This window comes from Gopherus flavomarginatus, chromosome 1, assembly GCF_025201925.1.
Source record: "Gopherus flavomarginatus isolate rGopFla2 chromosome 1, rGopFla2.mat.asm, whole genome shotgun sequence".
NCBI lineage: Eukaryota > Metazoa > Chordata > Testudines > Testudinidae > Gopherus > Gopherus flavomarginatus.
In genome coordinates this window covers 363673056-363685438 of record NC_066617.1, presented here as the reverse complement: position 1 = coordinate 363685438, position 12383 = coordinate 363673056, and the positions used below count along the sequence as shown (strand labels likewise).

At 43.6% G+C, this 12383-nt stretch overlaps 1 protein-coding gene across 2 annotated transcripts in view; it reads right to left on the bottom strand.

The window, feature by feature from the left end:
* The window catches only part of PGM2L1 (phosphoglucomutase 2 like 1), a 98874-nt gene extending 86867 nt beyond the window's left edge, over window positions 1-12007 (bottom strand). The window contains exons 1-2 of one of the 2 annotated variants that reach the window (XM_050935915.1): window positions 11588-12007; window positions 2127-2180 (exon numbers count right to left, since the gene is read on the bottom strand). In XM_050935915.1, coding sequence (XP_050791872.1) covers window positions 2127-2180; window positions 11588-11686 — 153 coding nt within the window. In that variant the 5' untranslated portion in view covers window positions 11687-12007. The remainder of the gene's footprint in view (window positions 1-2126; window positions 2181-11587) is intronic. The other variant, XM_050935975.1, reaches the window with a different exon arrangement.
* Window positions 12008-12383: the final 376 nt, after the last annotated feature.

The following is a 12383-nucleotide window of genomic DNA, read 5'->3' as shown; positions in this document are numbered from 1 at the left end:
TCTCCTCAGCCCTCTGGTCTGTCTCTGATTCCCTTGAGGCAAGGCCTTGGCTGCCTGGAAACCCCTCCGGTCACAATCCTACTCAAGCCCATGGACCAGAGTTTTGGCTACTCTGTCTAGCAGCTTCTTCAAGTGTCAATTAAGGAATCCCCAACATAATTTAATTTGCTTGATTTTTATACTTTTTCCTCAAAGGATTCACATCTTAAAAGCATGCCCAGTGGGAATGTGGTTATTAGTTTTTACCTAATACTTTAGGAGGAGACTGCAGAGTGGTGCTAACTGAACATTACCCCCCACACTCACTCCCTGATGAATCACTCACTTCAGCCCCTGCGTGATGTCCTTCTACAGGGTCGAGATACCCCAGTCAGCCTATGCTCCACTCAAGATGTTCAACACATGTTGTTTGCTTTCAAGTGGACACATTTGCTAATGCAAAGATCAGTACTGATCACACACGCAACACAGAGCCAGTCAGTTTCACTTCTGGCATCTGCCTGAAGCTAAGAAAAGGAGTCTTCTCCCAGAATACTCTTTCACAGTTCAGTCATGTCAAGCCACGTTCTCACCGTTCATTCAGTTGGGTCATACCAGTTTGGCACCATCTCAATACTCAATACTGTACTGTACACAATATTCAAAAAATATACACACAAGTGTATTTTGTAAGAGCAGAGTCTTACATTAATCAATCGAAAAAAGAACAGGAGTACTTGTTCTTTTTGCGGATACAGACTAACATGGCTGCTACTCTGAAACCTGTCATTAATCAATCGATCACCACAGCTTGTGTTATTATAGCTTCACTGAGAAGTGCAGTGAGACAACCAGGTTTTTGTTGTTTGTTGTTTTTTTTAAAGAGATATGTGTATTAAATAAATTCTACTGTACTCAGTTTTTCAGGTGTGCAGTGGCTCACTTATAAAGGTTCAGTTCTTAGATCCATAAGACAAACAGGAACCAGCAATCGGCATACTCATTGAAAATTAAGATTTGTGTGGCATGGATTTAATACAACCGGGAGTGCATGAAGTAAAGGAAAAAAACTGACACGCCCTATTTCAAAGGCACTGTATTGTACAGGAAAGCTTTCAGCATCACTGCACCATTATGCTTCTCACTGAGAGTAACTTTAGCACTGGCTGAAAATGAATATAGGGCTCAGGAAAGATGCAGGGGATTAGTAAAAGTATGCAGCATTCCATTATATTTCTGGGGTACAAGTAAACCTTAACTCAGACTAGACACACAGCTGAAAGATCCTTGTATAAGAACCAAAACCTTTATACAACAGACCTTTTTCCTATAACAACCTTTATTAAGTTTATTTAAGTTAAACAATACCTTTTACTGAACTAACCAAAAGCACAGAGGATGTGCTACTTAGAATTATGCTCTTCAGGCTACAGAAAACAAGCATTGTAGAAACAGACACAGGCATGAATTCAGACCAAATTCGATTAATATAAAACAGAAGGGTCAGAAGAGAATAGTTAAAATAAATCAAATACAGATGTAGACTTACATGCCTCCTCTTGGCAGCTGCCAGAATTACTGTGACAGGAGGCTTTACTGAAACCTTTTAAGGTGAAAAAACCTAGCAGTTGCTCCTCAATTATTTTTAAGTTTTCCTTGTTTTATAAAACAGATGCTCCAGGACACTCTAGCATCCTTAAAGGCCCCAACAGAGCAACCTTCCTTATGCTACTATTTGAAGAGTCTGTGCTGTTCAGTCTGTTGTCTAAACATTGTTGGGGGATAAGTGGTTTTGTTCAAAGGCAGTGCAAATATAACACCCCCACAAAGCAAATGAGCATGCTGCCCTCATCACTCCCACACCCTGCCTGGCCAGCAGAGATCAAATCCCTGCACTGGATCAAGTGTTCCCTTCCCAATGGGTTTGGTGCACCATTCTTATGAAAAGATATTCCCTCCGATAAGTAATTATTTCTGTACAGTTTTCAGTTAAACCAAAGGTTTGGACTAAAGGAAAAGCCACCTAGCATTCTATTACATAGTTATTTTAACCCTATTGTTAAGATTTGTTACAAAACCTACTATGAGGTGTATAAATGCAACAATATTTATCTATAAAAGCACAAACTAGTAATAAAAATTCCTACCTTTTTCACCTTGTAGGCACTCTCAGTAAGCCCTCCAAACAAGATTTCAGAAAGCTAAATAAAAAATATATATTTTAAGAATATTCTTTGGAAACTGAAGGGAAATTCCATTTGGAAAACAAGAGGAATAAGACTGAATTGTTAGGTAAATAACAAAAGCTACCGAGAACTGTTAGCCTTGAACCAACAAAACTACAGCAAAATGTAATACATTTATCTAACAACACAGCACCACAGGCACCAACAAAGATGATTTCCTCTCTAAGCAACATCAAGTTTGAATATTGTTCCTGCCAACATATTTGCATAGATATTGGAATAAGTCACTGTCCTAGAATCATTTTCTTTCACTGCTGCACTGAACTAGCTCAACTTTAAAATAATATAAAATAAAGAAAGAGAAGGATCTCATCTCAAATTGCTTTCTAAACCAGATCTGAGAGTTTAACTGATAGATAGATTAGATATCTTAAACCCATTTTAACTAAAGCTAATCTGAATTGAATTTTAAATTTAATTCAGCTTGCATGGCACTTTCTAGTTCAAATGAATTAGCACATGAAATGGAAAAAAAAAAAAAAAAACCAAACATGGGGGAGGAGGCTCAGTGACAGAATACAACCTTGTCCCTGGATTTGAAGAAGGTACACCTCTACCCGGATATAACATGACCCAATATAACACAAATTTGAATACTACGCAGTAAAGCAGCGTTCTGGGGGCAGGAGGGGCAGGGCTGCACACTCCAGTGGATCAAAGCAAGTTCGATATAACGTGGTTTCACCTATAACACAGTAAGGTTTTTCAGCTCCCAAAGACAGTGTTATATCGAGGTAGAGGTGTATTACAAAAAGAATGATCTGGATTACCTGAAAGTGTTCTCTAGTAGGAAGATATTAAATCCTCTGTACCCCCTACACATCCCGATTTTGTCCAGGGAAGTTAGAACATTTGCAGAAAGCATACTGCTCTAGACTGACATTCTGAAGCACTACACTTGAAATTTGGGAGCGCTGCCGCGGCAGCGCTTTGAAGTGTGAGTGTAGTCAGAGCGCCAGCGCTGGGAGAGAGCTCTCCCAGCGCTGCACGTAAACCACATCCCTTACGGGTGTAGCTTGCAGCGCTGGGAGCCGCGCTCCCAGCGCTGCAGCACTGATTACACTGAGGCTTTACAGCGCTGTATCTTACAGCGCTCAGGGGGGTGTTTTTTCACACCCCTGAGCGCGAAAGTTGCAGCGCTGTAAAGTGCCAGTGTAGCCATGGCCTAAGACTAATGATCAGGAGAGGCAGACTTACTGTTTTCATGCTTCAATACAAAATTACTTTTGCTTACATTGCAAGTATTGTGGAACTAATTTTGAAGCGTTACTCTAGAATTGACAGTAGATGTATCGATAGATTCCTTCTCCCTCCTGACACACATATCAAGTTTGAGTGCCGACTTATGAAACTCCCCAAGCAGAGTCACATATTCCATGGCAAAACCACAGAACCCTGAGACATTCCAGGGTTGAAAATTCTGTGACATCTTCAATTAGATTAACAAATTAAGATTTTACTGAATATCAAATTGATTACTACAATCAGAATATAGCCTCAGTTGAATTCACTTTTCTGCTACTCCGTTTTTTTTTAAATTTTCAATGTGCTGCACAGTTTGTACTGAAGACAAACAGATGAAGTATAAAAATCAGGGGAAACAGTTTTGGCAGCAGAGGAGACAGTTGGGACTTTTGGCACCTGAGAAAGTGAGTGATGACAACATGATCAGTAGTGAAAGTTGCATTTTTAACTGCCATAATTAGGTTTCAGAAAAAACACTAATTGAGATAATAGGACAGTTCACACCTCAGAACTATTGTTCCTATCTTTCTGCAAACATTGTATTAGATACACTGTTTGCATTTATGTTTTCTTCCCATCCATAAGGACTAAAAGCTTTTTGTTTTTTAAATATAAAAAATACTCATTCTGGAACACAATTCTAAAATAAATTCCACAGCCACAGAATTGCAAAGTACACAAATCCATGGCCATCAGCCTATACAAAACTTAAAATTCCTGCTATAATTATTGCAGGTCAGTGGATGTTTTATTAATGTTTTCAAATGGAAGCAGGATCCGTCCCTAAAAATCCAATAGGACTGTAAGTATTTTATAAATGTTCCTGAGCAACATGGAGTTTAGAATTTTCTGTGACACAACTAATGCATCTCTAACATATAGTTTAAAGCATTGTCACCCTGATAGTACCACTTATACCACATTCTTGATTTTTAAATTCTATTGTAGAAAAAAAATCCAAAGATCTGTTTATTCATTATTAATCATCTCAACTTACTAGCATTTGCACCTTCACAATAAATACAAGATCTGAAGTTAGGTTTTTAGCCTATTAAAGTTTTGTTTAAAACAGCTTATCTCATGAATGCAAAAAGTACTGTTCTTTTTGCTTCCTCAGCGAAAGCAAACAAAATGACTTTGTGCATTTCCCAAAACTCATTGTTTTTGTCCCCATGGTCAGGATGGCCCCCAGTGATTCTGTTCCTGGTGTGCTGACTTTAAGCTTTTTCACATCTTCCTGTTGACACCATATACAAAACAGAGCTTCCAATGCTTAATCTACATATGAATCAAGACCGATAGGTGACTCTACATCCCTTTGTCTGGCAAAACCTGTTTGCCTGCAGGTTTTAAAGCTTTTTTGAGAACATATACGCAACTCAAATATCCCATGTACCTACATCATGCAATGAATATGAGAATCAGTATGACAAATTTTTATTAGATGCCTCACACTTTACCTTCTTTGGATAAATACTATGAGAGCAATATGTTGGGTGTAGTGAGTTTGTCAGACAGGTACTGTTACAGAACAATTAATCTTTTACCAGAGAGATTCTTAGGATCTCAGCAAAACCTAAAAACATTGCTGTATTGAGAACCTGGAAGTGAAATTAACAATGAAAGGGAAATTGATTTTATTGATTTGCACTAAAAGAGCTGAAGGAAATGAAAAAGGAAGTTGCATGAAGACTTCAAAGCAAATAAGATATTTAAAATGTTTAGCTTTTTCTAGTATTTCCACCTGTTAGAAAGAATACTTTAGTTTTGATTGACTTAAACTGTGTATCCCAACTCCTACATTTACTTCAAATTACTCTAGTCAGTTTGATACCTCCATTTCTTCCTTATTCTGTTTAAGCTACATTATTCTACTCTTTTTAGTTTCTCCTTGTACACAAGATCTTTATAGACCTTTTCTATTTTTGTTACAAGATATCCTCAGAGATGAAGTGCTATTTAGTTCTCAACATCAATTTTAGTTCACTGTATCACCTGAATCTATACAGAACAGCAGTTCTTTTAACTAGGGATCCTTATCGACTCTTGTTACAGATCATTTGACATTTGTTCTTTTTACCTCAGAAATAATTCAAAGCATCAACACGTTTGCCTAGGTTGACATGGCAGACATCTCTAGACTTGTACACTCCAGTGTGCAATAGACCATAGTAATGCATTTTTCAAGCCTCTCCACAAGTCTGGCTTAACATAGCACCAAGGATTCTTCACTAACAAATACTAACAGTGTAGTGGTTTTAATTTTTTGAAGACTGGTTGCCAGTACATCTTAAGTTCAATTTTAAAAAACTAATACCAATGTATTGCCTTACCATACAGCTTCTTATTTAGTTGAGCTGCTAGTTCCCTATGGCCTTATTTGCACTTAGAGATACTTTTGCTATCCCCAAAATCTACCCACAGTGAATTATGGCTACGATTTTCACTTTTGTCCTTCAACTTTATAATAATCCTTTGGCCACTGAAACGCATATGGAGTGATTTCAGAATATTTCTTCTCTTTCGCTTCTGACAATTAGTTGTGCTCAATTTGTAATTGTTGCTTGGAGAAACGTGCTTTAAAGGTTTTGTAAGGAGAAAGATCTTATATTAATTTCATCAATGCACCTATTTTAGTTTTATCTTTAAATGTAACTTTATAACAACAAAAATATGAAAGCTACAGCACAGAGGCACTGCAGCATCTTTTCAAAGTGAAATAGCTCATCTGTCATAATCCTCTGTGTATACACAGCCACCACTACCAGTCCACATCAAGGATCATAGCCACCAGCCAAGGCCTGAGTCTGCAATAAGCTCTGTGCAAGTGCACCACTGTGCTGGCAGAGCTCCACTTAAATCAATGGGACTCCTCACAGGGATCTGCACATCCAGAATTACTGCAGTTCCACAAGTCAGGCTTTCGCCACTTGGTGTTCAGATAGAAACTTTGCAGTCTTCTGCTACTTGACATCAGCATAATAATCACTCTTCTCAGGAAAAGAGCGACATCAATAGTCCCATTATGAGGATTCTCCACTTACTCAACCCCAGAACTTAATATCACATATAGTCAACACTGATAAAGTCAGGTCTCCTCCACTGAGCATGCTCAAGTAATCAGATATCCACTAGAGCAGGGGTGGGCAAACTTTTTGGCCCGAGGGCCACACCTGGGTATGAAAATCATATGGCAGGCCATGAATCCGCACGCAATTAGGGGCTGTGGGCCAATGGAGGCAGTGTGCAGAGCCCCCTGGCTGCCCTTACACGTAGTAGGTGGAGGGGGGACGTGCTGCTGCTTCCAGGAGTCGCACGAAGCCCTAGCATGCGTGGAACAGGGCAAGCCCCCAAACCCCCTCCCCGGCTGAAGCAGGGCAAGCACCAGACCCTGCTCCCCAGCTTGATCTTGAGGGCCAGATTAAAATGCCTGAAGGGCCGGATGCGGCTCCTGGGCCATAGTTTGCCCATCTCTGCATTGGAGAATGTAGGCTCTGCAGGAACTAACTAGCAACAAACCTGCAGCTGGCCAATAGAGCATAAGCATTTATTTTTAAAATGCTGATTGAGAACTTACCTCTCAGATAGATACCCCTTCATTATGCACATTACTACATTTTTCCAGACAGAGATATAAATCCCTCCCTTTAGGCTCCTGTTTTTTTATTTAGTTGCTCCAAACCTTCACTAGATATACTGCTGCCCTGGAAAATTCCTCAGGTATGAATCCAGTATTTGATCCTCCAGGTTCATATTAGATGCCTTTTTCATTGCTCTCCACAACAGGTTCTCAGACACTATGTTGACAAGGGCCTTATAAAAGGATTATATCAGATCTTCAGTGAAATCTTGTTTTCATGCCACTCGAGAAGCATAGTCCGGCACTATATAAAAAGTCATCTAATGAAAACACGCAACTGAGGTTGGGACCCTACAGTCAGCTCCATGTGGGAGAAGTTCTGCTCAAAAATACCTTGTCCTGGGACCCCTTTCTGAGAAGTCTGTACATGCCCAAACTCAATCTTGGGAGAGCAAAAGGGAAAATAAAAAGAATTCAGACATGAAAAATAGGACCAAGGAAAGGGGGAAATGCTCATAGCAGAATAGGCTAGTGTTTCATTTGGTCAAGTATGTGGTCTACAGATGAAGAGGACTGACGACAGGGGTGGGGGGGAAACAGGATGCTGCTGTATCTTGTAAACTTGAAAATGCTAATTTTTCAGCATAGAAAAGTGAGACAAGGATCAACAAAAAAAACTGACAATAAGAGAGGAAATTAAGAAAAAGGAAATGAGCAGAAAAGGAAACAAATGGAAAACTGTGATGGAAACAGAATTTAGATTAGTGAAAGTTTCCTTTGTACAAACGCCTACTTATGTTATTCTTTGGAAAGCATCCTACAGTTCCTTTTCCTCTCAGATTAAGGAAAAGACAACATTAGCAAGCTAGTGCTATTTAGCCTGGAGTCAAATGGTTTCCTATTGTTCCTCTCGGGCACTGCGGATGAATGGCTAAAGTGGGTGTTTCTGTTAGCCACAGGCAGTTGCAGGTACATTAAAAACCTAAAATGATAACAGTTTAAAGGCGAGGGTTGTGTATTAATTAGGCTTCAAGAAACTGGTTTTAAAATGGAGACAAGTAGTATCTGTTTACAATGACAATGCTATGGGATGAAAGCTTCACAGAAGCAAATCAATCATTTATGTGCAAGGCATTTGCTTTGTCTTTGGCATTTGGCCAAAGGAAAGCTATCATAATTAAGGAGTTTAAAATCAAACAACACAAAAGACCATAAAGATTCTGATTAATTAAAAAAATCTAATTCACTATATTCATTTTGATAAAGATGTCATATTACATATGTTCTGCTTTTGCAGCTCTTATTAAAATTTAGTGTTTAAGAAACCTGCTTTAAATGTTCTTCTATTTAGCATCATTTCAGGAGACAAAAAACCAAAAATCCTGCTCATTTTACCTTCATGCTTTGTTCAAATACATTCACTCAATGAGATGTTTGCTGGATAAGGCCTGGTGTTTGGATCTGAAGATGTTGCACTTCAGGGTGCAGTTCTGGAAATCAGGCACAAGCACGAAGTGAAACTGACTTAAAAGCTAGTGTAAACAAAGTGATTTTGACACTTTATTCCCATTGTCTAAAAGTGTAAACTTCGTAAATTAGATTTTTTAAAATTCATTATTAATCTTAGGTGTTTAGTAACACAGGTCAGGAAGCTTTTTAAAAAGCAAGCAAACAATTTTTAACCTGACAAATGTACCCAGGATTTACTTTGTGGAAGTTCTATGCCCTGTGTTGTACAGGAGGTCAGATTAGATTACCACAATGGTCCCTTTTGGTTTTAGAATTGATCAATCTTTACATGAAAAATTATTAGCCAGATAATCCACAATATTGGATCCTGAATACATCCTAGCATTAAATTTTAGTGTTTTGTGAAAACCGGCATAGTTGTGCAGCCCTTTTGGTGCCTCATTCTATTTTTAAAATAGCATGCTAGAACTCCAATCTTTATGTTTAATGTTGAAGAAATGACATAAGTCTATGTTTACACATTAGTTTTCCAGATTCAGAAAGTCAAGTCACAGTAGACTCACATCATTCAGCGTAAATATACTTTATATTGGTAATTATCCATGTTCCTATTGTTTTTAAACTCCTTTAATGTCAATACAAGGTATTCTTTACTTCTTGTCCCAAGCAGCTGTGCATGTGCTATTAAGCAGTTGCTAGGTTTCAGGTGACTGCATTCAGTACTAGCCAAAATATTCTCTTTACAAAAAGAGTTCTTACAATCAATGAAATTTATAAGAGCTTTGATATCCTACAATGAGCCAAATCCTGCAAATGTTTATCACATGTAAGCAATTTTGGCTTCAGTGGGAGACAGGTCTTTGCAGGATCAAGCCTAATAATGGAACTCTCATATCAAAACAAATTAATAAGCCATCTAGTCTGTTATCAGGGACAACAGCTAATACTCAGTGCTTCAGATGAAAGCATTCCAACACCATAATTCATCTAATTATGTAATACCAGTGGATGATCTGGCTCACTGACCCCAGCTGGTGGTGAGCTTGTGCCATGAAGTATTATAGCCTTTATTTTTTTAAGACAGACAGAGTATGTGTAAATGCTATCCCTATTTATATAGATGCCTCATCCTTTTTAGTATTTACAACACAATATTCTAAGGTAGTGTATTCCTTTAGGTTAGTTATACATTGCATTAAAAATGTTTGCCCATTTAATTTTTTTGCCTTTTTCATATTGAATGCCCCCTTCAGAACCTGTCAAATCACCACAAAAAGTTTCTTATGTTGCCTTTCTACATTAGGGCCAGATTAATTCTCTCTGAGATTTATTTGAAAAGAGCTTCTCCACATAAAGCAATGCATTCAGTAATTTATCTGCCAATCAATGCATCTTCTTATAGGCTGCATTATGGGCTAAACAGATTACAAACACAACATAGTGTTTACTCCCATCTGTGATTCCAGGATCTTCACATGCCACATTCTTTCCCACATATATTTTTCATGCAACAAGGGAGAAGGGTGAGAGCAGTCAGCTCATCGCCACCTGAGCAGTCGGACAACCTCATAAAAGGAGCATCAGTTACTGGGCAAAGGAGAAGGAGAACTGGAATGAGATGTCATGAGACCAGATCTGACACTTATTGACAAAAAACAAGAGACACTATGAGGAAGATAAACGCATTACCAAGGGCAAAGCCAACTAACGCCAAATTAACGTGTCCTCAGAGAGAACAAAGACACCCCCGCCCCGCACACACACAAAGTGGTCATGTTTGTTTGTTTTTTAAATGTCTTAAGACAGCAGTATCTAGTGGCGACTAAAATACTCTTTTTAAGGAACTGCAAAGTGCACCTTGGTGGGATAAAACCTGCGATGGCTGGGGGAATGTAGCCTTCCATCGGAGAGCTCTCAGCCAGTCCTGGCAGTGACCAGATGATAACCCCACAGGATGCCCTTTTGCGCAACCCAGTCACTCCCAGAGGCAGACACGCCCGCTACCCCTGCGGGCTGTCATACTTGGGTCTAATTCCGTTTGGAGGGTTTAGTGCAGGGCTCACGGGTGGGCTCTGGGGCTTCTGATTTACAGGGGGGGTCAGACAAGATGATCATGCCAGAAGGCAGGACCAGAACCCCCCCAGCTCCCAGACACGCGCGCACACACCCAGGCAGCAGCTCCCAGACACGCACACACCCAGGCAGGCAGCAGCTCCCAGACACGCGCACACACACACACACACACCCCCCCAGGCAGGCAGCAGCTCCCAGACACACGCACACACGCGCACACACACACCCCCAGGCAGGCAGCAGCTCCCAGACACACGCACACACACACCCCCCCAGGCAGGCAGCAGCTCCCAGACACGCGCGCGCACACACCCCCCCAGGCAGGCAGCAGCTCCCAGACACGCGCGCGCACACACCCCCCCAGGCAGGCAGCAGCTCCCAGACACGCGCGCGCACACACCCCCCCAGGCAGGCAGCAGCTCCCAGACACGCGCGCGCACACACCCCCCCAGGCAGGCAGCAGCTCCCAGACACGCGCGCGCACACACCCCCCCAGGCAGGCAGCAGCTCCCAGACACGCGCACACACACACCCCCAGGCAGGCAGCAGCTCCCAGACACGCGCGCGCACACACCCCCCCAGGCAGGCAGCAGCTCCCAGACACGCGCGCGCACACACCCCCCCAGGCAGGCAGCAGCTCCCAGACACACACACCCCCCCAGGCAGGCAGCAGCTCCCAGACACACACACCCCCCCAGGCAGGCAGCAGCTCCCAGACACACACACCCCCCCAGGCAGGCAGCAGCTCCCAGACACACACACCCCCCCAGGCAGGCAGCAGCTCCCAGACACGCGCGCGCACACCCCCCCCCAGGCAGGCAGCAGCTCCCAGACACACACACCCCCCCAGGCAGGCAGCAGCTCCCAGACACGCGCACACACACCCAGCGACTCGGCCCCGGCCGCTCCCGGGCAGGGCACACGCTCGCAGGCACCTCCGCCCATCAGGGGGCTGCCCGGCTGCCACGCGCAGGCCGGCGGGGCGGGCACCCACCTTGTCCCAGCTGAGCCATTGCCCGACCGCCTTGTCCAGCTGCGCGTCCCCGGTGCTGCGGGCGATGAGCAGGTTGGAGTTGACGTCCCCGTCCCCCATGGCGGCGGCGGGCGGATCGCACGAGCAGCGGACGCTGGGGAATCACCTGCCGGCGCCCAGCACGGCCAAGCGCATCGCCCGGGCGGGGTCGCTGCTCGGTGCCTCAGCCCGGGACAAGGGGCGATGGCGCAGGGGGCGTCCCCGCCTCGGGACAGGGACCCCGACGCGAGCCGGGCTCACGCGGCGGGCACTGCGCAAGGGGGGGGGGTTGTACGGGCGCGAGGACAGACCCCTCAGGCGCCCTCCCGCCGCCAGACTGCGTCGCCTCAGAGTAACGGTCCCTTCGCCGCGCACTCCGCGAGCCGACCACTATCAACAACACTACCAGCCGCAGCCCCACCCCTTCGCCGGCTCCGCCCCAACGGTCGCCGCAGCACCGTTCCAGGCCACGCCCACCCAGGGCCAGCGGCACCACCCCGGCACGCGCGCTCCTGGCCCCGCGCCCCGCCCGCCACCGCCTGCGGCCGGCGCTGCTGCGTGCCAGTCCCTCTAGGGCCCGTCTCGCGGTGCCCCACGGGAAATGTAGTTCTCCCTCCCTTCGCGGGTCGAGATGTGGGAGGAGAATCGAGAGAGTAAGGGACTCCAGTTCCCGGCAGTCCCTACTCTCTCTCTCTCTCTCTCTCTCTCTCGGGGTTGGACGCTGCCAGTGCGTAGGCGGCTAGGGCTGAACCATTGCGGGTGCCCACCAAGTGTTCCC